A 27561-nucleotide genomic window follows, 5' to 3' on the forward strand; every position below is an offset into this window, starting at 1 on the left:
AAGGTTGTGCTTTAGGGCATGGCTAACTTATGATTGACAGGACGCTATCACATAGCACTGTGTCTGTCAGTTTGTCTTCAAACTTTGACCCTTTTAAAGTGGGTTTTCAGTTCATTGAAACATTTTGGCCGATTAGAAATGTTTTGTTCAGCTTTCGGTTGGACTAAAAGGAGAAGGCTAATTATTTAGAAGAACAATTGTCCCTTGCTAACAAAGCTAGTTAGCTAGCTAGCATAGTGTTAGTTGATTATTGAGGCTTCAAAACGGAGTCCACAAACCAGTGTGTGACGTCACAGTGACACTGTCTATGGTCTATACATTGTTTTTGTTTTTTTAATCCATAATCCAGCATTGTAAATTTTTAACAATCACAATTTGTTATATTCCTCCTGAAAATATTACATTATAATCCCAAAATAAAGTGTACTGTCAGGGTTTCAGGACCGGCTCATGCCAGGGACAGCTGTGTGGTGAAGACATTTATTGGTCTAAAAGAAACTGTGATCAATAATTCAGAGTTAATGACTGGTTGTTACATCATTTCAAATATTCCCACTGCAAATGCACGATTACACTCCTGCTCGGATAACCGGCTCTCCTCCCATGTCATAAAAAAACACAACAATGATGCAATGACAGCTCTTGAATTCAGGCATATAAAAGTCACTTTCACAGCTTATCTGAAGGGATGAAAATTCACAGACAACTGGGGGAAACTCATGAAAAAAACAACTGTATTGTGTATACACTGACCGGTACTCAGTGAGGGTAATTTTCCATCATTTTCAGGTCATTTTCTAAATAGAGGATGTCAGAAATTGTACACCATAAATATCCCTCTGTGTCGAAATCCATATCGCAGCCATAAAAGCTCAGTGTCCATTGAACCAGGGTGGAGATTGAAGCACATGGATGCTTTCCCATCAGCTGATCTTGGCTGAGTCTTTATCGGACGTGTCTTTACTGAGGATGACATAATGATTTAAAAAAACAAAACAAAAAGTGATGAGCTGTCTCAAACGAACCATTACATCAGCTGCAGTTGAGTGCAGCTTGATTCTTTTAGGGGCCGCTGAAGTTCATTTGGGACTCTCAGAACGGGTGCTCTGAGACAAATACCGTCAGACGGATGATGGAGCTGCCTCTGAAGTTGATGACGTTGTTGACCGTGACCATCTCCAGGTCCAGCACCACCTCCCGGGGCCCTTTTATTGGCCGTGACAGGACGAGCGTGGCGCTCACATTACTGGTTTGCTGAAAGATAAAGAAGACAGGAAAAGGAATGTGAGGAATGAATTACAGGAAACGCTTTGAATGTGACAGCTGCTCATGATGGAGGACGTCCAAGTCTTTGTTGTATCATTTACAATTAGCAAACACAAGCACAAAGTCAAGGAAAGTTAATGGGTTTTCCATAGTGCAAAAGGTCAAAGCAAGGCCTGTTAAAACAAAGACAGCAGAAGGAAACTTTAGAAAGATATTATGCTACTTAACTGTGCCACAGATAATCTTTAAACACTAAAACACTCCTAAAAAAGTCTATATTTATTAAAAAATAAAACGTCAAGACATTACACACACTTATTGCTCCATCTGCTGGACAAGGGCAGGTGCTTCATGTTTTACAGCCTCCTCCCTTTTTTAAAGGTATTATACCACCACAAATATGAAATATTATACTCTGGTAAAATTATAAATAAATGTATTCGCACATAAAAAAAATCCTGTTGGTATGTAAACAAAGGAGACTCGAGCTGAGTCATATCAGATAATCTGATACTTATTTTCTTTTCTTTTTTTTATTACTTAGGCAAGATATTTGGTTTCATTTCCTGCTCTGTTCAGCAATTATATTCAATTGTCTGGTGATAGAGTTTCTGCAGGTGGCACTGTTTTCTGTTCTTTTGTCTGTCTAGTGGTAATCCAGAGGGAGCTAAAGCTTATTTCCCTGTTCTTGCTCCCTTTATTGTAAATGAACTGTGGTTGCTTGCTGCTGTCAGTTATAGAAAAAATCATTAAATTTGCTTTTGTGTGTCCGAGGACCTGCCCTTGTAAATCCTTAGGACCAATTTTAGTTTTTTAGGGTTTTCTTCATATTATTATTCTATTTTTGCTGTGTTGATGCTTATGGCATTCATTTTGGCAAGAGTGTAAGTTTGGTTGTTGTTTTTTCAAATTTTGGAAGTTTAACCTCAGCTCCTATAAGTCTAAGAATAAAGTATGTAATCTAAATACAGAGATTTAAGTTTTCTTTTATTAAATTTTACACAGCATAAAAATGCATCAAGATCAGTGTTATTGTTAATTGCTAACATATGTATGAAAAAATCAATTTAGCATTTAGTGAATAGAAAATTATTACATTTTTGTGTAACTTTTTGTCAACTTTTTTTGTAACAGCATTGACATTTTGTAAATGAACTGGCATTTAAAAAAAAATCATATTTGTAAGTGATGATCTTGAATCTTGACTGAAGTTGGTTTAAATATTTAACTCAGGGAAAGAGTTAAATAAATAGCAATTTGTAATTTTATGAGGGTTTTTTATTTATTTATTTTTTTATACATTTTCATGCTTTCAGCGTGGAGCCCTACTGTAAATTTACCTCTAAAGTTCTGGCTGTAAACTCCATGAGGCCAGTTTCAGTTTGATGATGATATACCAAGTAAAACTGGAGACAAGCTCAAATATATTTAGTATAAAATGATAGAATTGGATGTAACCCTCTTATATGTTATATTTGCAAACTTTGTTCACATTTGCAACTTTTAAAATTATCTATTGAGCATGATAGTGTTTTGAAAGTTAAAAGAAAGATTCAAAATCACATTTTTTGTTGGACTAAAGGACTGAAAAAATACAAAGTGACCAAAAAAAAGACACAAAATGACAAAAAAAAGACACAAAATAACTAAAAAAAGACAACAACAGACACAAAATGACCAAAAAAGACACAATAAGACACAAAAATACAAATGACCAAAAAAAGACAAAAAATGACTTACAAAGACACGAAAAGACATGAAAAGGATTCAAAAATGGACAAAATAGCCCAAGACTCCATAGAGGTAACAGGAAACACAAGAGTTAAAAAGAGCAAAAAGAAATGCATCCTAATTAAAACATCTGAGAATGTCTCATTGCATCCCTTTAATGTATTAGGGATGCATTACTGTATTAATGTATGACACTTCATGCCTTAAGTTTGTGGATCTCTGAAGCACTCACCCTCATGTAAAACTCTCGTCCTTCGTTGCCCGACTTTATCTGGAAGATGTAGAAGGCGCCGGGGTAGCGCGTGGTGGCCTGCATCTGGAAGATGTCTGCAGGCACACTGCGCCCCGACGACAAGTCCATGTGTCGGTAGAGAATAGTGAAGGGTTTGTCCCTGCAGGCAGGGTTCTCAGCTGAACACATGCACTGACTGCAGAGGAGGACACACAGGGGGAGTTATCATAAAACACAGAAATAAATTTCACTTGATAATAAACATTAATGTGATAGAATACTCACTTGTCACTAACTTCGATGTAAGGAGAGTGACACTGTAGAGGGTCCAGGCATGTGTAGCCTCCCTGGAAATTGAAACATACTTGTGCTGTTGTACAGGTGTTGTTACCAGTGTCACATTCATTGAAATCTTCAAAATCAAACACACAATAATCAAAGTCAGTTAAATCATCATCATCATCATCATCATCAGACAAACAACATTTAGAGAGCACAAAATGCACCGTTAATGACAATGATTATAACAAACAAAGAGCATATAATAATATTAAATAAGGAGACACACGTTTTAATCCCTAGCTGGTGTAAAAACTGATCAGTAAACATGCTATACATATGTGCAGATAGTCTAAATGCAGGGTTAATATTTATAAATTGTAAATATGTTTAGTGTAGTATTAGAGGTGCAGATCTGCCATTTTAACTTAATAAAAACCTCAAATAAGACACATTTCAGCTGACAGATGATAAATATTCCTGCAAAACTGATCAAACAAAGCGGGATGAATTACATTCAAAACTTTCCATAAATAAAATATTATAATACACAACAAGACAATTCACAGCACAGTTTTGATTAATATTTCCATTCATAATTGCCCAAATATTCACCCCCTGTGACACTGAATCTAAACCTACACTGACATTAAAAATGCACAATTAATTAGTTGTCTCATCGTCTTCTTTACCTTCACAGCTCCTGCCGTCCTCAAATACATAATATCCAGGCGGACAGACGCAGGAGAAAGAGCCGGGGGTGTTCACACATCTGTGCTGACACAGAAACTCAGAGAAGCTGCATTCATCCAAGTCTACAGGGAATAAAATAAAAGATGAATATAATCAGAAGGAGTTTGTCAGGGCCACTCAGCAACAGGCTCTTGGATTCAAACTGGAAAATCCAAAGAGCAGAGAAATGAAGGTTTTTGTAACGGAAATATTGGTTGATTTTTGGTCATATGTTTTAATTGTCAACATGTATTAATAAAATGAATTGAGAAAAAACCAACAGAAAAAAACATATAAATCTGAAGTCTATCCACTTGATAAATGTACCTTTGCTTAAAGGGTTACATATTAAGTGGATAAAGTTTGAATCTTTTTAGATCGCTCATTAGATGCCATTAAAATACAAAAAATCCAACCGGCTCACCAATGCAAGAAGTCCCATCAGCTGCCAACTCGAATCCTTCATCACAGTTACACATAAAGGAGCCGTAAGTGTTGAAGCAGCCGTGACTGCACGGCTCGTCTTCACACTCATCCACATCTGGAGGGACAAACAGTTTGATACCATCAGTGGGCACCACAGAGATCTGTCTGTCTGTGTCTCTCTGTCTGTCTCTCTGTGTCTGTGTCTCTCTATGTCTATCTCTGTGTCTGTCTCTCTGTCTGTCTCTCTGTCCGTCTCTCTCTGTCTGTGTCTGTCTCTCTATATCTCTCAATGTCTGTGTCTCTGTGTCTCTCTATATCTGTGTCTCTCTGTGTCTGTGTCTGTGACGCTCTATAACTGTGTCTGTCTCTCTGTGTCTCTCTGTCTGTCTCTCTCTGTCTCTCTCTCAATATCTGTGTCTCTCTGTCTGTCTCTCTCTGTCTCTCTGCCTGTCTCTCAATATCTGTGTCTCTCTGTCTGTCTGTCTGCTCTGTGTTTCTGTCTGTCTATGTCTGTCCCTTCGTCTCTGTCTGTCTATTGTCTGTGCCTTTCTGTCTGTCTCTCTGTGTGTGTCTGTCTGTCTGTCTGTCTGTCTGTCCGTATACCTTGACAGGTCCTGCTGTCTGGGTTGAGGATGAAGCCGGGGTTACAGGAGCAGGAATAGGAGCCGGGGACGTTGGCACACAGCTGTTGGCAGTAACCATATCGACATTCATCAATATCTGGTCAAAAAGAAAGAGACAAACTGGTTATGAACATATAAATAAATATAATGTAGGTCTGTTTATGAAAATGTTTTAGAAGAATAAAAGCCTAGCTTTATAACCTTTACGTATAATCCCTTATGATTTATTGATTTGATATAGCAAAAACTGTGCCGAGCTGCTTTACTGCACACAACATGAAGAGGGCGCTGTTCTAAAGCTTATGGAGGTCAAAATGGCATTTTGTAAAAAAGACATAATCCCACATTATCCAACAGGAATTACAAGTATTTTCTTTGTAATTTTAGGACATACTTGTACTAATCTCTCTACTTGGTCATTGTCTGATCTGTTTAAGAACTTATACCAAAGTGTGATGGATCACTTGTTGAATTTACATGATTCAGACCATTAACTACAAATGCAATCTGCTTTACTGCCTTGTATATTCAAGGCTGCCATTACATTCATTACAGTATTAAAAATCAATTTGCAGAAAGTAGAAACCAGCTTTATAGAAATAAACCATCTCAATGAAAAATTGACTTGGTAATAATAACTATTTCTTGCTGGAGATTTTAAGGAAAATGTCACAGACTTGAGACAGTCAACCATCTAAAATGCTGATAATCATTAAATTCATCTGATTGTTCACAATATGTGATGACTGTTTGACTTAAAGATTTGTCTGGAAAAACGTAGCTTGATTACAACGCCAATTAGCAACAAAGGTTCAACTTTCACATGTCAGAGGTCCCTTAAACGCACCACAATTAAAGGGGCTTTCAACGGTTTCTGTTAATAACTGCATTTGACAGTAAGAAAGAATTGTTAATAATGTTTAATTAGAGGTATGCTTTTGAAAACATTCAGCACAATAATAACTTTTTTCATACAGCACTTTTTATACATAAAATGCAGCTCAAAGTGCTTCATAGTTTGTTTGTTTTTACCTTTTATTCTTTTATTTCCTTTTTAACTCTAACTCTGTTTTTAAATTGAGTTTTTATTACTATTTTATAGTTTTATTGCTTTAGTACTATTTGATTGTTTTCATTGTTTTTAATTATTACTATATTTGTGTATGATTTTTATTCTATTTTAATAACTGTACAGCACTTTGGTCAACTGAGGTTGTTTTAAAATGTGCTCTATAAATAAACTTTGACTTGACTTGACAGTGTGTAATCAAAAACAAAACACAATAGAAAGGAAAGAAAGAAAAATATACAAGATCAAAATTAAACAATAAAGATACAATTGAAAGAAAAAAGATGTAGAAAAGTAGATAAGGATTAAAAAAACAACCTACATGCCTTAATAAGTAAGTCTTGAATTGATTTTTTAAAAGGAAATATCAACAGAGCTTGCATATCTAATGTAGCTGCAGGGTAGTACGTGCAATGTGAAGGAAATTATCTTTGAATTTGACGATGGTCTGCAGGAGCTCACTCACCCTGGCACTGTCCACCGATGAGCCAGTATCCTTCAGTGCAGGAGCAGGTGTAGCCACCTGCTGTATTGATGCAGACCTGGGTGGGGTTACAGTGATGAGAGTTCGTCTCACATTCATCAATGTCTGGAATAGAAAGAAGGAGCAGAGAGAGGAGGTGTTATTGATATAAATATTAATATATTGTGGTATATTTTCTGTTACTTTTAATCATAAGTTCTCTGCTTTAGTAAAAAGCCCCAGTATGACCTCCTGATCATGTAACAGCCAGTTTAAACCAGAAATAACGTACTATAGGATCTGGGATTTTCAGATATTAGAGGTCTTTTGGGGGCAGAATATAAACAGTATAAGTTGTATCCTTTTAAGGTTAACCTCTGGAGTCCACGAAAGCGCCGGAGAGCCCTGCTGCTGTCAGCTTCCCTCTAAAGTTCTGACTTTTCCAGAAGTTTCCATGTCCCATTTAGCACGTCAACTCTTTTTCAGCAAAGGTTAAAACCACATGATGATGATAACATGATTTTACTGAAGATTTTGCAATTCTTTTCGAATTTTGCAGTGTGCATTCAGCATTTCAATGCAATTTTAATGCAATCTTTTGTGTTTAATGTTTTTTGTGTTTTTATGCTTTTTTTGTAATTTTTTATGTTTTCATGTTATTTTTTGTGCGTTTGTGTTTTTATGTGTTTTTTGTCAATTTTGTGTATTTTTGTGTATTTTTTGTTTTTGTGTTTTTTGTGTTTTTTGTCATTTTTTATGTATGTTTTTTGTGTTTTTCATGTGTGTTTTTTGCAATTCTTTTGTGTGTTTTTCATGTGTGTTTTTTGTCATTTTATTGTGTTTTTTGTGTGGGTTTTTTTGTATTTTTTGTGTGTTTTTGTGTTCAAAATGTTGATCCAGTAAGTCAAAATGAAAAATAATAATCAGGTCATATAGGTGAGGTTGTGGTGAAAACAATGATACCAACATGGCAGGTTGAACACTTTTTAAATCGGAATGAAAAGGAGTCAAAATCCAACAGAATAGCCCCAGACTCCAAAGGGTTAAAAGTAGACCTAGCAGCGTGCGTGTTCACGGAAACGTGCCCCATACATTGGAGGTGTGGGATGTTACAATTGTGGTTTACAGAATTGTTTAAAAACGCCCTGATACAGACAGAAAGGAGAGAGAACTCAGGGCTTTATCGGAGTCGGACATCTTTTTTCTCCCCTTTTTTGTGAAGTAGAGAATATCATGACCTGGACAGCTAGATATATGGACAGTAGACTTTATTAATCCTGAAGGGAAAATACACCATTACAGCAGTCAAATCACAGAGAAGAATCATAAAACAACATAAATTTAGTGTCCAATAACAACCTAAAGAGATAATAAATATAACTATATGCATTTATACTGCCTGGTGATATTCTGTAGTTATTATAGTAAAATAACATTGTTAAAACTTATCAAATACACCTTGAGCACATTAGCTCTAAAACATTTCTTACGATACTTAAATACTAGTTTTGTAATACTCTTCTAACTTTCGCTGTGATTATATTTAATTGCATACATGACTTCTGGCAAGTTGCTGTATATGAAAGAATGTCATATACTGTGTACAACAGATGAGAAAAATATTAATTTGCAAAATAGGTCAAAAGCCATTCTTCGTTCCATAAATGTTTTCCTTAAAGGCACAATAAAAAAAAAGTAAAAATATCTATCAAAACAACCCAAGTTTGATTGATATTCCAGTGGTCTTGTTTCATAAATTGGGTTTATTTTGGATATCCCGACTCCTCTTCAGTTGATTTGTTTCCATAAAACCAATTCAACACAGTCCAAGCTCAGTTACTATAACAATCTATGCTGGGAACGATGCTGAATTTGCTTTATAGACCTAAATCAACTGAGAATAACTAACTGAAGTAAGCCTGACTTATTAGATAAACTCACTGGACTGCACAAAAACAAAACATGAATTAGCAAAACAAATGAAAACAGGACTATGTGGTTTTTGTAAAATAACCCTCTCAAACTCCAAAACACATCCGTGACTGTACTGACCTCCCCACTTTCAAAAAATGTGCAAAAACTCTCCTCTTCAGAATTGCTTTTAATGTGCGACTGCTTTAACCCATTGAGGCCTAAAACGGCTGTAAAAAACGCCTGTAAAACCTCTGGGCCATTTTAAAATAACCCCCTAAAACCTGAAGTGTTTCTGGAAATTCAACAAAAGTGTCAACGCTTCTACTAAACAATAGATTTTTCAGCCTCTGTAGCAGATAGAAATGATATTCAAAAAGTATTTGAGAGCTTATACAAATACTACAAAACAACGTATCCGCTTTCTCGGCTTTAATGGGTTAAGTTGTTTTGTGTTATATTTTTGTTCTGTTGCTCCAACTGCATTTTTGTATGACTGTGTTTTAAAAAGTGTCTTTGAGTATTCTGAAAAGTGCTCTATGAATAAAATGTATAATAAATATGATAATTATTTAAGTCAGACATGCATGACGAAGTAAAAGGATGAGGAGGAAACACATTGATTATATAAATTTCCATGTGAGAGTTATGCTTTTGTACTTTCTCTCATAACTGAACTGTGTCTTTTCTTGATTTTTGCTTTATTTCTCAGCCAACCACTTTATTAAATTCAGTGGAGTGGGAAGTTGTGTTCGGATATGGGATGTCCGTTTTCTGATTCACACTGATGTTCTAGTCTAAAAGCTAATGCAGCTTTTCAGGGATACATTCCTTGCTCGAAAGCACATCCTCCTGACCGCTGGCTTGGGAGATTGCTCCGACAATCTTCTATTCAAAAGTCTGTTTCTCCAACACTCAGGATTTCACCACCCATCGTTAAAAAAACTCTTAACACAACAGTTAATTTCAGTACAGCATCAATTTACAGTTGTTTTTGCACAAGATTAAAGATATCTCAGATTACAATCTGAATTCCTGGAGCCGCTCACACTCTACATCATAATAGCCATATTTCCTTATGAGGATATGACAAATCAGAAAATTCCAAACTCTGTTCGTGGTTCTCAGACCATGAAGTCACCGATCTCTAGAAAACCGGTGGGGGAAGTGGGTGGGAGCCCAGCTTTTTGTTTGGACAGGCAGCCATGAACAGCGATAACGTCTGTCAGTGAGACCGCTGCCCTTTGTGCCAACTTGGACCACTGGTCCTTCACGGGGGTGGAGGAGGCCCGGAGCGCTCGGGCTGCCGGCCAACAGCTACACAGCCCCCAACACCTGCTTGCAGTTACCAGTGAAAACCTCTCTGAATGGTCTTCATCTGCATCCCATGTGTAGCCCTACTGCAGATCTCAAAAGTGCACACACGAGCTGCAGGAGCGTTTCAGCTCCTTATATAGACCGTTTCATAAGCTGCCCACCAGCTTTGGGGTCACCGCTGACGACCCTGATGAGCCTCAGGGAAGATATGGCTGATGGGATTTGTTTGATTGTCATTCACATGAAGGAAAACTTTAACAGTTGAAAGATTTGACATTAAATTTCCAAACAAATTGATTCAAAACGATCCCCAGTGACACTGAATTTGATCATAAGCCATTCAGCACTGTGTGATGAGAAAAAACAGACACCAACTGCCTTGTTTTCAGACCAACTATGATGCATTTTCGGTTTTAAAAAGCCCACAAGGTTGGACATTTTTCTAAAGCATGTAATCCCTTAACGCAAGCAAAAACACGAAAATCCCCCAAACTGGAGTTACGAACGGAAATGAAGAACACAGGCCCACGTGAAGAGAAAAACACATTATCTGAGGCATCATTTCACTTGCAGCAGTCATTTGACTGTGTGTAAAAATGTGCTTGAGCAATCGAGCTCCTGATTAAAGGATCAGTTCACCCAAATTACAAAACACATTCTCTCATCTGTCGTGATTAGTGTCTGGTCATGCAGGTAGTTTAACTGCAGAAGTTTTGAGATGCAATGCCTCTTTGTTCCACTTGAAGGAAAAGTTAATGAAACACAATTTCTTTATTTATAAAACTGATACCACTCTTGTGTCTGTCCATTCAAAATTGAGCTGGAGCCTGGAGACTATTATGTTAGCTTAGCATGAAGACTGAAACCAGGGCATACAGCTAGCCTGGTTTTATCTAAAGATAACAAAAAGCACCAATTTATCTTGTTGGTTTAATCCATACAAAAACCAGCCATGGTCGCAAGTTGTGCCAGACTATTTCTTGGCTTTTAAACTTTTGTTTTTGTTAAGATATGAGATACAACATGTTATGGCTAGCTGTTTCCCTTTGTTTCCAGTATCTATGCTAAGCTAACTGGCTTGTGGCTTCATATTTCCCAAGAGTGGTATCAATTTTCTCATTGAATGCTTGGCAAGAAAGCAAATAAGATTATTTACCAAATGCTTGATTATACACTGCCTCCTTTGACTATTATTCTACTTCCAACTTTGAGTTAACAGTTTGGGGAAGGCCCTTCCTGTTGCAACATGTTGATATCCCTGTGCACAAAAAAATTAGTGTTGTGGAAGAACTTCACTGGTCTGCATAACCACATCCAACTCCTTTGAGATAACTGTTAATGCTGACTGCTAGCCAGGCCATATCACTAAGTGTTTGACTTCAGTAATACTTGGAAGAAAATCCCTGCAGCCAGGCTGAAATATTCTTCTTCTCAGATGAATAGGCTGTTATAGCAGCTGATTTAAAGCACATGGTTTTTGGAAAGATATGTTCAACATTTTGGCGTCAACTTAATTTTAAGCCGTATCTCTAAGACTAGATACTACTTAATAATAATGTCTTCTTGTTAATTATGTGATCTGCTGCAAGGATGGGCTCCAGAAATCAGCTAAGAGAGGGATAACGCACCATAATGTTGCTTGGAAAAGACACCTTGGGAAAAAAAAGAAAAACACATATCCGGCAGCTAATTTGCTCTATTGTTCTCTCAGACTGGTGCCATTAATGCCACTGATGGAGTGTAGTGCCATTAACTCAAAGACAAAGCCATGTTTGTTTGCAGGGTCAGACAGGAAGTCACAGTCTGTGTAATTTCTGCCCCATAGCGGCATCAATCAGCAACCCATTACATCACTACACACACACACACACACACACACACACACACACACACACACACACATTAGCCTTTAGGGGTGTGAGGACCCGTTACGAATGGCCCCCACAGAGGCATGCCTGTTCTCCAGGCACAGATTTGGCAACACATGACCTCATGTTTGGCACTGTGACGGTGTAGTTTACCCAAACAAGGTTGTGAGTCGATTCTCCGACGGGCTCTCTCTCCTACAAAGAAAAACAGTCCGTATTTGTGCATGAGCTAAACTCCAAAGTCCTCTTCAGAGAAAACTCTTCTATATGTGTACATTTTCCACTCATTACAGGGTCACGGTTGATTTATCCAAAACACCACAAATGGACTTTAAGGAGGCCTTTTTCAACAGCTTGTCCAAGCTGGACACACTGGGGGAATTATGTTAAAATGTATTTAGGACAGCTGGGAGGAGGGGGACATTAGACATTTCGTGTTTATCTGACAGCTGGGGTTGTGAAATTACACATATTCAATCAGAAGGCAAGAAATTTCCTCACTGAGGAGTTGAAGGCCCCTCTGCTGCGGCCGGGTGACGGCAGACATGACGCTGCACGGAGCATCGAAACAACATCTGTCCCTGTGATCTGACAGATTCATGCATTCCCCTGGAGTTCAACCATAATCTCTAATGACTTACACTGAATCTCTGGCCGCTATCGAGTTTCTCTCGTGTCACCACGTCCATCCAGTTTCACTACAACATCTGATAAACAGCAGGAGGAGGCAGATGCCGGGAAACATGTCTTTCTGAAAACATTCCCATCTTTAGAGCAGAGGCAACTGCAGAGATTCAGATCGAAACTGCAAACAGCTGCAGAAGAAGGCGGACTTGCATCTCTTGCAGGAAATCGTGCAGCAATGATCCTTAAAACATGATGTGAACACTGACTACATCTCACCATTTCAGACCCACTACACCGCACTCAAATGAGGATGCCATGACTTTTAAAACAATGTTGAAAAAGTGGTTCCAAATTTAGGATAAAGCTGTGACCTTATGAGATAATAAACACATTTATACTCTAGTCCCTTCAAGCCTCTAAAAAGTAAAATTAATCAATGTGAAAAGGAAAAAGAACCCCTTGCCAAAGGGGCCGTAAGTAGACATAGTTTCACTTTAAGGGGTCACAATCCCACTTGGCTCTGCAACCACTGTGGCTGAAGAAACAACAAACTGATTTCAGGCTTGTTGGCTGCATTCGCTGTCTGTGATGAATGGGAGCACAAACACGCTGACCCACTGTGAATAACTACACAAGGTTTTTGTGTGAGTGGTATAAACAAACAATTGAAGACAATGAGCAGCACTATTGGAAAAGCTGAAGAATTTGGATAAATAAGGCGAAAAGACTTGGGTGAAGTGGTATTTCCTCCAAATGTTTATAATCTGTCTTGAAGACAAGAAAAGTGAGCTTTGCAGCACTTCATGATGTAATGCTTGTTTGTGAATCTGTCTGCAAGCAAAATAAACTGTCCTGTAACAGGTAAACCACACCAATGCACTCTTATGAGGACCTGAAAGTTATTCAAACCGTGATGGAAAGTAACAAAGCACATTAACTCTTAATTTTTAAGACTACTAAGATATTTTTTTAATCAATAAAATAAAATAATCCTTCTCAATCACCACTTATGACCTTTTGCTGTGTTTGGGAGTCATGAGACACCGTGTCTAGGCTGCAGGAAAATGGTGAATATAGCACACAAAAAACACAATTATATTAAGGTGAAACATCAAGCAGACATAGCGTTGTGTTTTCCCAAAAATGACAGAAATCTGGGGTACCTGAGTATTTCCATTTTATGCTACTATATGCATCTACTCCCCTACATGACAGATGGAAATAGTATACTTTTTACTCCTCTACATTTGAGAGGTGGTTACTTTACAGGTCCATCATATGATTTTGAAGTAAAAGCCACTTGATAAGCTTGTAAAACGCTTATGAAACACAACACTCCATCAAAAAAATAAGTCATAGAGATCCCACCCTTTTGGCTTTGTCTACTTTTGGGCCCTTTGACACTTTTTAGATATTAGGCCAAATTTCCCATCTAAACTTCTCAGTTGGTTATATTCCAATAACATGATGTGATACAGTATTACATATTTTACACACAACAAATAAAAGAAATTTCATAGACAAGTAAAAAAAAACGGCAACAAATGTGTCAACCAGAACTTTGCATTTTCTTATTTCCTGCCCACCAACCATATCAGGGCCGCTTAGACTTGTTTGTGACACCCTGGAGACCCTAAATTGGAAACAGTGGACTAAACTGTATAAAGTAGTTAAAAGTACTGATGACACATTTATCCATCAGTATTAAAAAAAACCCATATAATGACATATACTGTACTGTATCAGTCACATGGGGCCTTTTTCCTGCAGAACAACTACTTTCATTTTTGCTTCTACAACTCAATTTTGCTGATAATACTTTAGCACTTTTATTTAAGCAGGATTTTAAATGCATGCCTTACTTTTAATGGAGTATTTTTTTTACATTGTTGTAATGATACTTTTGCTGCAGTGACTCACCATGACAGGTGCCATCCTCTGCAGGACTGTATCCCAGGATGCACTGCGCAGTGGTCCTCACTCTGGGGTAACTGGGCTCCACAGATCTCGGGGGATCTGGGGGGAAGGTGTCTGGAAATCCAACCGATGTGTCCGGATAGACCGGCTCTGGCAGGGCCGGGGTCTCCGGTCTATACGGCTGGTTGTACAAGCTCCTGGGGATGCACAGGTAGCCTCCGTTCTGGTTCACACAGCGCATGTCTCCCCGGCAAGCATCTGGCAGGGTACGGCACTCATCCACATCTGGAAGACAGAGCGGTGCACTGATAAGGCCGTTCCTGCATCCAGAACATCTGGGGGCTCGGGATCCATGTACTTCTCACGTTGGGAACTTATTCTACTTCTACATACGGGTCGTAATCTCATGCTCACACTGTAACTTTTCAAAATAAGACATCAAATGACATGTCACTCACCTATACACTGTCTTGCCCTGCGGTCATACGCAAAACCTTCAGTGCAGGTCTGAGGAGAGATGATCCAGATGTGATTTCATGAAAAAACATGATACCTCTCATGCAAATAAATGCAGAATTAATCTGTTACATTCTGACATGCCTTTCCATCCATACATACGGACTTTCTGACAGTTTGATCAAAGTTTTCTTGTGTCATTAAAGCCACTGATTACATCAAAACGACACGGCACAACAGTTTCCGACCATGACCTTGATCTAAATGAATGAAATTCCTGAAAACACTGAAGCAAGGTGTTGTGTTACCTGTCCGTGTCCAGGCTGGATACACAGCAGAATAAATACCAGAGCTGCCAACATCCTGCAAAGAGGGAATTCCAAGTTATTAAAACGTTTCTCTGAGAGAGAAAAAAACAGCAAACATCCTGTTAAATTTTCATTCAAAAACAAAACTAAAGCAGAAAAAGTAAGTCCGCTGCGCAAAGAAAAACAAACAGGATTACTGACCTTGCGGAAGAGCAAAACCTGAAGCCACGTATTTCAAAACGCATGGTATATGGTTTCTCAAAGGAAAGATTTAGACGACCCGTAAATTCTCCCCAAATCCCCTCGCCACTACCCACCAGGGCTCTCGCCACCCCCCAACTATGCGCCTTTACGCGAAAGCCGACACCAGGTTTTCATTAACCGCTGTCTGGTCGAGCTGGAGCTTCGGTACATTGACCAAGTGTTGCAAGGAATGATTTTTCCAAAATGGACTGTTCCGTTTCTGCCCCTACTCTGTCGGCTCTGCAGATTATTTAGCAATGCAAATTGACTGGCCCCCTCCGAGCGCTTTCACAACAGCTGGATTCAATCAGGGAGAGCCAGCCCCCTCCGGTCAGAGCGCACAGAGAGACAGCGGCCCCACAGCGGCGCACTCACTCCGACAAGCTGCGACTCCTGTGCTGTTAGAGGGGCAAAAAGGCATAAAGTATACACAGTGGGTGTCTGTTTTCCAAAGATATAAACAGCCCCCTCCCTTCATACAACTCGCACAGCTGAATGCGCATCTGGCGCAGCAAACGCTGGCGATCCGCGCTGTAGTAGCCACATCTGGTTTGGTTGAATGCGCAGAGGGGAAAAAGACAAAATACACAGAAGTAAAGGGTCAGCAGTACCTTTATTTGATTAGAAATCCCAATTAAATCACGGGTACTAACTTCAACTAAAGATCCTTCCACTTTAAAGTAATCCACCTCTTTTTTTAACACCTTTGACTTTCTGATTTTACATCTACAAAAATTGTTTTACAGCCAGGTTTTACAGTTTATACATTTTACCAATTCACCTGGAGAAACCCTGTAACATTCCCTCTGATTGATGTCTATACAAAAATGTAGAGCAGCTCAGTCACACGCTGGCCAGCTCTGGTCAGGTAAAACCTCTTAAATGTGCAGTTTTTTTACATTTTGTAAATATATATATTTATATTAACCATTTACAATCCTGATTATACAACTATCTACTTAGCAAAAATGCAGGCACTTAACTTCCAAAACTTCCTCAGTGCCTATAAATAGGAAAAACCACCACCCATTTACATATATATAACTATATAATAGTGCTGTACTTTAACATATGAGCAGTCTCAAGCCTCTGATCAACCACAGTCCGCAGTTATAGCCATAATTACAACGCTTGTTGCATATCACAGTCTGGCCGTCTGGAAAAGACAAGATTTAGCACAAAAAATGTCTTTATGGTTTAAACAGATGTACTGAACCACATAAATCTCTACGCAGACAACTGCTGCCAGAGTTTTTAGGCAAGTCCTGGATCAGAAACAATTCACTGCATTGTTGAAAAGAAAAATAAAAGACAAGAAAATAAAAATGTCCAATGCAAATCAAAAGGATGAAAACTGAAGAGATGGCTCCTCTTGCAAACAGAGGTGATGATTAGACTCAACCCACGTGGATTGAACTGCACACAGCGAGTTTACAAGGTCACTTGTGTTCAGAACTGGTGCGATGAAGAAAAATCTAAATGCATGATGCGATCTTAACTCAAAAGGACAGTTTCTATGAAAACCAACGGTGTTATCTCATCTATGAATGACCCACCAGTTGAAAATGTTCTCATGCTGCTTCCTTTTTGCATGTGGAGTCGCTTCATTGATCATTTTTAGCTTGTGGGTCGACACATAACTAATGTTGACACTCATGTGTAAAGGGAGACTCTGTTGCATAGAACAGTAATTGCAAGTAAAACTGAATCTTAAAAAACAAAATTTAATTTCAGTCCCCTCCAAAAAAGGGAATGTCAAGCCTTCATGAATTCTATGATCCTTTATTTTTCAGGATATTTTTAAAAAATATGAGCAGCAATAAGAAGCAGAACTGCTCAAACATGTCAGTCTGTTTAGTGTAAAACTCATGTTGGATGAATTAAGAAGTCTATCCGACGCTCGACAGATCACTGCTTCAACAAGTCTTTGAGCACAGCTCCGCCACTGGCCTCCGCTGAGACCGGAACGGGCGTGAAGGAGGGCAGGGCGTCAGAGATGGGCTTCATGAGCAGGTGACCTCCTGAGCCGCCAGAGCCGGAACCAGCCAGCAGGGGCACCGCGGCAGAGCGGGGCGCCAGGAAGGGATTGGAGTCGCCGGGCCGCTTGCCGAGTCCTGCAGCTCCTGTGAGGAGAGTAAATTTAATAAGGTTTGACGTATTCGGGGATGTAAGAGATGGAACAACGCCCCCACTGTGACATGACTGATTAAGCACATGAGAGAAAGAAACATCCTGGCGGCGGTTATTCCCACAGGGGCTGTTTACCTGAAGCGGTGCTGGAAGCAGCACTGGTTCTTCTTGAAGGCGGGGCGCTCAGAGCCTTGATCTCATGGACCGGAAGCTTTGCAGCGGGCAGCGAAGGGGTCGACTCGATCTCCAGGAACTTTACAAACATCTCTGAGAAGGACTGAAACAACAAAGGACAGGGCAGTGTGTCATGCTGCTGAATTACTAAGATATTTCAGCATGGAAATTCTGCTTTACACCCTGAACAAGGAGTTAGAGGTAGCTTCAGGACACCTCAGCAGAGCACAGGCTGACAGTTTAAGAAGGTTTTTGAACTGCTGCCATAAATGTGTATCTTTGCACAAGTGGGTATAAATACTACAGTGGCTAGATGATATCTCTAGTGCATTTCTTTGACTTTTATTTGATTTTGAATGGCACATTGTAACACATAAACAGTGATATGTTTCCTATTTTTTAAGGCTTTTTGAAGCGTTCTTAATATATCTTTAACAGAAGTCTTCTCTGTATTTTTATCATCCCTCTCCTACGCACCCTTCTATGAAATAGATGTGCACATTTTTACCTGTTTCTTTGACACAATATAACTTTTATTTTATTTAGTTTTTAATTCTCTTTTTATTGAGTTATACTGAGGTCAATACAAACAATGTTATAATTCTCAGTGGGCTTAATGGCCACATCTATCTAAGCATTTTGTAAAACAGAGTTGCAGCAGAAGGCGATAAAAGGGAGTTAAAAAGATATATAGCAGGTATAAAAACCGAAAATAAAATATAACACAGAAAGCTAAACTTCAACTTCAATCAATAGAACCAGAATGGTGTGGCGCCAAATCTTATCACTAAAAAAAAAGAAAGAAAAACATACTGTATAGTCACATTAACATTGATGGTCACACAGGTGTGATGTACACAATACAACTTTCCCATCTTTTGAAAAACTTGTCCTGTTGCAGTCTATTAGAAAAAGTAATTATTTGCACCAGAACAATATCCTAAATAATGTGAATCCAATCATCAGTTGTCATGTTTCTGGTTTTCAACCACTTTAGTAATGGTTTTACTGGTGTACTGTTGTCACCATGTTGGCCATCATGGAGCACTGTGTGAGGTTCTCACATGGGCAAGACAGCATCAATTTATTAGAGACATTGTGAATGTTTAATTTCTTTAATGTGTCTTGGATTTTATTGCAATTATTTTGTTTTGCTCTCGTCTCCTCATTTCCAGACTTTCTTCTGGGAAACCACAAAGCCCCTGTGAATTCGTTTCTCTGTAATTGCAGGGAAGTTTTTCTGATTGCTGCTTTGTGATAACTTGCTGAAAGACAGTCCTGGGAAGTGTGGGATCCATTATACAATACAAAACAATAAACAAGCTTTCACTTTCACATGTGCACTCCTCTGTGGTCCGCTGATATACAGTATAAAATACAGGTTTTGTTCTGTTTAAGAGTAAAATTCAACCAGTAAAAACAAAACAATTGCAAAAAAATAAAGTTTACAGAATGTATTTATACCCACAGCAATGAATGTATATTGACACTTGACAGTTTATTATACCAGCTGCTAATATTAACTTTGATTTCATTATAATCATTTAATGCTTGCTAATTACCAGACTAAGGGATTACCAGAGGATTTATCTAGGTATTAGCTAGTTTAGCTCTTCTGGTGTGAGATGCCAGGAGACAACAAACAAAAAAGGGACTGTTACATTTCAAATATTAAAATATATGTGTGATTGTGTTGAGATTCGTCAAAATTAAGCATTTTTCAAGGAGTACAGTCAAATTCAAGCATATTCCTCACCTTAAAAACTTAAAATTAAGCCTTTTTTCAAAGTTTCAAGACTACAAACTCTGAAAATATAAATGGTGTATCTTACCGAGTTGAGCCCTTGGCCACTGGTGGGCCTCTGGGGAGTGTTCGGGACACTTTGCGCTCCTCTGCCTCCCAGCCAGTTTGACATCCATCCAGTAACACCTCCTCGCGCGTCCTCCTCCAACATCTGCAGAGGGGAGAAAAGGAAGAACAGACAAATACCACTGGATTCTTAGAAGGACTAGTGTCTCCAAGTCATCACACACACCTCATACTTTATGATCAAGTACATGAAGTAAGTGGTTTAACCAGGCAAAAAGGATCAAGAGTGCAGGTACAGTAAGAGTTAGAGTCTCATACAGTTCATTCAGGCTACTTTTGAGTATTTCTTTAAGGAAGCAGTTGGATTATTTCAGTTTTAATTGCCCCTTACTTTCCTTTCTGCCTGCCACCACTTTCTGGAAAATTATTTTGTGGACCCGCTCACCAGTAAAGCCTATATACAGGCACCCAGATTCTTCGCCGACAGCCCACACTCCTTGAAGGAACGTATGGCTTTATAATTCACTGTCAGTCACACTCCCTAATCATCAGCGTCGCTTGCCCGGCAGGCTTCAGCTGGACGGACACCATATATAGAGTGTATGGATCACGGCTCTGGGGCTAAAAAAAGGCAGTAGTGAGGGGAGCTGCTCCACTGAGTCTGATTCTGAAAAGTCGTCTGGTTTTGTGGGACACTTGGCTGCCGTGAACACGAGTTGAGTGGAAAGTTTAAATAGCATTAACAGGAGATGAGGGAGACATGAAAAAAAAATAAGTGGAACGACCTCCAACACAATAAAAATGGGTCTTCTGAGGAGTTGTAATCGCATTTGCCCCTCACCCTGTATCTGTTTTCCTTTAGCAGTGTTGGGTAATATACTGGATGGAGGCCCGTAGACCTCCTGCCAGAAGATCTGCATAAGGAAATGCTTTCTTTTTCAGGCCTGAGCACTGAGAGGATTTTCAGAGCTGCTGGATTTAGAAGTCACAGTTGAACAGTGAGTTTCGGGGATTGTTTGTCTCTCAAGGTCGTGTTTAACTAATTAAACATTTTGTTGGCCGAAAAAGTTGTGTTGACATATTGTCAGTGTTCCAGGTCACTCTGACTGTATTACAGCACTAGAATTCGGCCCAAAAACTATTTGAGGCATGCTTTTTCAAGCTCTTGTTAATTGTTAATTAATCTCTGTCAGCAAGTTTTAGGCTGCCAGAACACCTGATATTTATCATGCAGATTTTTCATGCTGTTCTGGTTTTTTGTTAGACTGTTCTTTTTGTCACTGTCAAAAGATATTGCTTTTTAAGGTAAAGGCTGGATCAGCTTGTCTCAAATAAATATTCAAATATTAAAGGATTTCTGGTTTACATGACTTATTGTGCAGATCTAAAACAGATAATTTAAAAAAAAAATGTTTTTTTCCAAGAAGTACATTCGAATTCAACATATTCTAAACCTTGAAAACATGGCGCACTTTCCAAATTTTCAAGACCTGCACGAACCCCTGAAAGCAGCACGACTGAAATGACTTTCATACTGAGCTGGAATGAAATGAGCGCACATAAAGTAAGTAAGTAAAATATTTTATTTCTCTCTTTCTGGGGACTGTATGAGGAACACTGTAAATAAAAAGTGCAGGTAAGCCAGTTTTTGTGATACAGTAGACAATGGTGTGTCCCTTAACTACCTCCAGTGATAAATCTAAAGGCTGAATGATTTACTGCATCTAAAGGTTTGTGAGTGAAAACTGGCTGCCCGCCCATAAATAACATCACCGTGGTCCAAAACAGAGAGGAAAACTGCTTGAACAATTATTTTTCTTGTAAATAATGAAAGATTTATTTCTGAAGATAAAATTTCAATCTCAGGTTTGAAAACAACATATCAATTTGACCTGAGAAGTCAGTTTTTCTTCAACGCAAATGACTACAAATGTATAATGTTGCACTGTCTCTTTATGGTATTTAGGTGAGGTGCTACAGGCAAAAACATTTTTCGTTTTTCATTCACTGGTTGATTTTGAGGTTTTGGGCTATTTTTCTCACACGACTTCATCCAAAACAAACGTTTAGGTGAATATTTTACTCGATTTGATCCATGTGCGCTTATAGATTTCTGCTAAATTCACTAAAAGGGAGCATTTTATGCAACACGTAGAACCCCGAGCATCGTTAGAAAGTTCCCCCCAGCCTGCACAATATTATTTGTCTTCAAATTAAAATTTCCATTAACAATGTATGAAATCTTTAATGTATGTGTTGTGTATAAGTTTGTGATATTAATGTTGAATGTAATTGTTAAAATGAATGTAATTATTGTAATGTTGCAAACTGAATAAATAAATAAAAAGTTGATTACAAAAAAGAATGTATGAAATCTTTAAAGGCCATTTAAAAAAATTATTATTATTTTTTTGTCAATATATCGATCATATCCTGATTTACAGAACATTTTGTTCCTAAAAACAAGATTTTTTTTTATGGCTAATGACAGCATTTTCAGGTTTCTGAAATGATTAAAAGGAGATATCCCAGTTTCCTTCTCTAAACATTTTTTTAATCTAATATTCGAACTAAATAAAATAATAAGTTTGAAATTTGCTTTATCCACTGTTAAGATTTATGTCCTGGATAAAAATGGTAAAAAACTTTTCTGAATATAACATCAATACACCAAGACATTTTGAACAGCATAGAAGAGTCCATGCTGCGATTTGGGTTCAAAAACTTTGGTCATTTTGAAGATTTCTATTATTTCAGCAATTGGATGACAAACACGTCTGTTCTCTTAACTGCTGAGAAACCCTTTTTATTGTCAATATACATAGGAAAGCTGCACATCCTCTGAATGCTCTAGATCTCTAGTTTATGGTTATACAGTTTCATGAGGCGTTGATTATCCTAGAGGTCACAGTAGCTCATTTTAAACGGTGAGGTCGACACCCAAGAAATGCCCTCACTGCAATGAACTGGCTACTACTGATGACTAACATCATCCCACATGAAGGAAACTGGGCTCATTGAATCCACAAGAGTCTCAGCTTTCTAGTGATACTCAGTTTATGTAATTAAAAGCCTGTTTCGGGACTCAGTATGCACAAATATTCAAATACAGTGGGCGGAAATGGCAAATCTAATGCATGAGAAAAAAGTTTTTTTGCCTTAAATTGTAAGTTATCAGCATAAAGTAGCCATGCATGTAAAGAGGAGAGTTGTGTGAACCCAGTTCGCCCATTTTCATTCAGACAGCATCTCCCCCTTTTGAATGAAGTCAAACAATAGCTTTAGCTTAGCTATAGCATATACAGTACTCCTTCAGTGCACAACAAAAGATAATAAAACAAATCTTTGTACCTGACATTAATTTGGTAAATAAGTAAGAGTGTATATAATTGAACTAATCTCATATATACTTAAGTTATTAGTGTGGTTATGAGTCATGCCATTATTCCTAATGAGGCAGAACGCCACAAACATTGTTCACTGGCTTGTAATGCCATTATACTGTAATAACATACCTGCTGCAGCCTGAAAACATGATTCTGTCAACCTGTAATTGCTTCACTGAATATTTTGGATATGAGTCAGGGAATCTCTCACCTTATCGACATCTTCTCTGCTCAGTCCCAGAACGCTTCCCATGAGCCTCAGCACATCGGCACGCTTGGTTTTAGGTGTGTGGAAGTAACCCAAGAACAGGTTACGCATCAGGACTCTGGAAACAGAACAACGCGAATAATAAGGGGATGATGTCATTCAAAACCTCAGTCCCATTTTTATACAGCAGCGTGAATTATAAATGAAATGTATTATTTCAGTATTTCTTTACATTTGTTTATCCAGGAGGTATGCTAGATGTTTTAATAGAAATTCAAGCACTGTACAGAATGTGAGAATGCATATTTTCCCCATATTTGTATCTGTCCTGTAAATAACCGTATCGTTTTTTCTTTTCATGACCTAAAACAGCCCTATTTTCAGTTTTATACCAATGCATTTTTTGCAGTAATCCAATGGCTTTCTATGTGGTTTATGTAGCTACAAAAACATGTAATCCTTCACTTAATATATAAATAAAACAATATGATCATCTCAGTGTCATAATGCTTTAAAAAATTGAGACTTTATTAAACATTTTTGCTGCAGTATGACTGTCTACAGTCTCCTATAAACTGTGGGAGAGTGTAATAATAAAAACCATATGTGATCTTAATCATAATCTCATTTAGATGAATGAAAGAATGTTAGATTTAACCCAGAAAGGACTGAGCTTACTTGTCTATCTTCCCCTCGGTGCTGTTCAGGAGGTTCATCAGTTTCTTCTGCGCCTCCTCCAACATCTCCTGTCTCACATCCACTGTAACACACAGAGATATTTTTTAATCTTTTGAAATAATGTTCATGTCCCTGCTGCACCTGTGTGCCCCAGTGTTAAAAAACCCAAATACAGACAACCTTGAATAACCCAGAAATCTGTTAAAAAAACATTTCCCGCTGTCCTGAAGGTATTTCAGAAGCATCAGAAACTCTTCTAACCATCTGGATGGTTATATAATACATATGATGAAGAAGATCTTTAACCCTTTTCAAGTTGCAGCTATATTCCGTAGCCACGTAGTCGTAAACGTCCTCGGTCTTTTTATAAAACACAAGCAGCGGTGTTAGTGGAGGGTATAACCACCTCTTTTTCTCACAGTTTACTGTAAACCTGCCTATCAGACAAAAAGCCACCAGAATACAGCTCTGGAAAGAATTAATAGACCACTGCAAAATTATCAGTTTTGCTGGTTTTAGAATCGATTTTAAGATTCTTTTGAAGATTCTTCAGATTGTTTGTTGGTGTACGTTTTTACTGGTGTATAGTGTATTGCTAGTGTATTTATTGATGTTTATTCAGAGATTGTATGTTTTTATGTGTGTCATGTTTGTATTTTATATATTGGAGAAGCCAAAGACAAATCTATCTATCTATCCATCCATCCATCCATCCATCCTTTACTGGTTTAAACATTTCTTAATGGTCTTAGTCAAGCCTATTTATCTGATTTACTTTTATCCTATGAACCCTCGAGGACCCTCAGGTCTTCTGGGAGCCTTTTAGTAATACCAAAAGTTTGAACAAAAATGCACAGTGAGGCGTCGTTTTGTCACTGAGGTCCACGTTTGTGGAAGAGCCTCCCTGAAGACCTGAGGGCATCAGAGACTGTTCATAATTTTAAGAGCAAACTTAAGACTTATCTTTTTAATTTGGCTTTTACTTGAACCATTTTGAATTACTTCAGAACAGCAAAAGCCTGATCAGACAGAGTGCTTTTTAGCAGCCTGGGGTGCCTTTTTGCAATCGTTTTGCGTGCCATGAATGCCCTGAATAAAATTTAAAAATGTTTTCGATTGTCTGAGAGGATGAGGTAATGCCAGATTGTCAAACTGTCCTTGACTCATCCTAAAATAAGCCTTGAATTACCATCAATCAGGCGATGCTCTCTGAGCAGCTGGTGGTAACACTGTTCCCTGTGATTTCTCCTCTTTCTGTGGATCTCACACAGAGCTGTTTCCTTTTATCCAACCAACTATTTGCAACAGCCTCTCGCCCTCAATCAGAGCCAGAACAAGTGCCTTCCACTTGAAAACCAAAATAACAGTTACAAAAAGATCATTGCCAAATTATCAGATTTACCAAAATTTCAGATTATTTGTGCTGTTGCTTGAATATGTGTTAAGAGGCACATACTGGTGCTGTTCTGCATGTAATGTTATCCTCTCGTTGGTGAGACATTCTCACGACTAACCAACTATTAATAGACCTGATGTAAATTTCCCATAGGTGACTAGTTTCGTTAAGTAAATATATGGCCTCATATCAGGCCTGAACGAATAAAATATCCGAACGGCCAGAAAGGGGGAAAAAAATCGTCTGAGAATTTGCTGTGATGTAATGGCCAAATCTGAAAGTGATAAGAGTGAAATCTGCTGAGTGTGGCAGGAGAACCTAACTGACCAGAGTTTCACTTGCTCTGTTATGCAGACTATGATAAGGGCATGTGCACACTAAAATAAAAACATAAGCCTGGGAGAAAGAAAAACAGAGATTCATAGGCTGTCTGGGCCAAAAAAAAGCAGCAAAGGACGGCAGATGCATTCCACAGCATCTTAAATAATCCTTGAAGAGGGGCGCGGTGGTCTTTAAACTGAGCAGATGTAAAAGAAGATATTTATTTTATTGCAACCTTGTGAAAAGACACCTTTATTTTCCTGTAAAAGTCAGAGGGCAGTGGTTTATAAGGAGTTTTTTCTGATAATGTCATCGTATTGACGTGTTGCTGAAACACTCAGCTGCAGCTCACCTTGTTTTTTCAGCTCTTCCAGTTGCTCTTCCTTCAGATCGAGCTGATCTGTGAGGCGAGACGCCGACTCTAGAGCAGCGTTGGCTTCGTCCAGGTTAATCTGAAAGCAGAAAGCAAAAAACCCATCAGTTATTACGGCTTTGGAATATAACCGCAGCTTCAGCTGTCATCGAGGAATATGTCAAATGTTTGATTTGTGGCCTCATAAATAGAGTAAAAGGATAATGTGGTCAGTTATTGGTGGTTTACCTGAAGGGCGGATGCTTTGTCTTCCAGCCACTCAGCTTTTCTTTTCCACTCGTCCTTCTCCTTCTTGTGCCGATCGAGCTCTGCAGAGTACATGGCTTTCTCTTCTGATGGGGGGAAGAGACAATAAAAGTATTACTACAGCTAATAAAGAACTTTATTATCAGACTGCAGGCACAAACGGGCTAATAGCTGCCATCTGCCTCTCTGATCTCTGAAAAAAAAAAAATGTGGCCAAAATACTAGATACTACTAGACGAGCAGAGTCTTCTTGGGGAAGCAGCAGACTTGCCTTGTTGAAACTGCTCTAGCACCATCTGCAGGTTGGACAGTGACACTGCGTACTGGTTGACCTGCTCCTGGGAGGTTCTGAGGTGGATGAGTGCGTCGTCCCTCTGCTTCACGACTCCACTCAGCTGCTCCTGCAGAGACTCCACCTGCATGCTGGCCTGTTGGCTGGAAACAGAGGAACCAGTAAGCAGAAATAGACTTTTAACTACTTAAATAACCTGAATATGTCTCAAAATAAATTAAAAATACATCAAAATAAATTCTAAATGAATGAGAAGCCAATCGAACACAAAAATCATTCCTTCATCTGACTCAAAATCATTCAACTCGAAGCACTTTTTTCTTTTGCTCAAAATGTTCAACGCAAAGGAAACCAATGGGAGAGAAAAAGATCTAACTCCATCACTTGACTTTCATATTTCTCAGAGATTTCCCACCAGGGGTCCCACAATAAATTCATGTTTGGGGTCAATTTGTAGCCATTGTGGTTACAAGGACCATTATAAACTCAATGTGGTTATTTAGGGTATTTTATATGCAAATCTACAAAGCTGAAATGCTTTTTAGATGGTTATTTTAGGGCATTTGCACTTATTTTTGTCTTTGCCACCAAGCCAACAGTGACACATATTCTTAATATAATGTGGCATGATGAAAATGTGCAGTAATATCCCTTATTAATTTATTTTAAAATTAATGCTTAATTTCAACCTAACATTTAATATGATGGCGGTTTGGATGAATGCATGATGGCACTACATGTTGGGTTTTTTATGCACTATGTTTGTTTTCGATTTGTTCATACTGGTTTTGCACCAGGGAAGCACAATATCATTCCTCTATGTCAGGAATGGGCAACTGGAGGCCTGGGGGCCGCATACGGCCCGCACCCTCACTTGAAGTGGCCCTCAGTACAACTACATGCGTTTGAGCATGAAATCTTAAAAGTGCAGTGTAAAAATGCACAAAATTACTTCTTGTAATTAATGTTGATCTGCTGTTGTACTGAAAAAAAAAAGACATCACCGTAAGTGGTGATTTTTTATTTGCTTCAAACCTTTTGTATTCCTATTTATACTGTTATACATGCATTTGAGCATG

The 27561-nt window shown here is 38.4% G+C and overlaps 2 protein-coding genes across 2 annotated transcripts in view; both read right to left on the reverse strand.

The window, feature by feature from the left end:
- Positions 1–230: 230 nt before the first annotated feature.
- Positions 231–15855, reverse strand: fbln5 (fibulin 5). The gene is made up of 11 exons (XM_059353092.1): positions 15427–15855; positions 15226–15280; positions 14920–14968; positions 14465–14746; positions 6825–6947; positions 5270–5386; positions 4665–4781; positions 4201–4323; positions 3515–3641; positions 3230–3425; positions 231–1254 (listed from the first exon to the last, which is right to left on the reverse strand). Exons 1-11 carry the CDS (start codon positions 15468–15470, stop codon positions 1093–1095), a joined length of 1395 nt encoding a protein of 464 aa, XP_059209075.1. The 5' UTR covers positions 15471–15855; the 3' UTR covers positions 231–1092.
- Positions 15856–16064: 209 nt separating this feature from the next.
- trip11 (thyroid hormone receptor interactor 11) overlaps positions 16065–27561 on the reverse strand; it is a 29480-nt gene continuing 17983 nt past the window's right edge. Inside the window, exons 14-21 of the mRNA XM_059353093.1 lie at positions 26462–26625; positions 26173–26276; positions 25924–26023; positions 23855–23936; positions 23180–23294; positions 19605–19727; positions 17734–17875; positions 16065–17591 (exon numbers count right to left, since the gene is read on the reverse strand). Of these exons, the coding sequence (XP_059209076.1) occupies positions 17377–17591; positions 17734–17875; positions 19605–19727; positions 23180–23294; positions 23855–23936; positions 25924–26023; positions 26173–26276; positions 26462–26625 (1045 nt within the window). The 3' untranslated portion in view covers positions 16065–17376. The remainder of the gene's footprint in view (positions 17592–17733; positions 17876–19604; positions 19728–23179; positions 23295–23854; positions 23937–25923; positions 26024–26172; positions 26277–26461; positions 26626–27561) is intronic.

The sequence above is a fragment of the Centropristis striata genome, chromosome 16, assembly GCF_030273125.1.
Source record: "Centropristis striata isolate RG_2023a ecotype Rhode Island chromosome 16, C.striata_1.0, whole genome shotgun sequence".
Lineage (NCBI taxonomy): Eukaryota > Metazoa > Chordata > Actinopteri > Perciformes > Serranidae > Centropristis > Centropristis striata.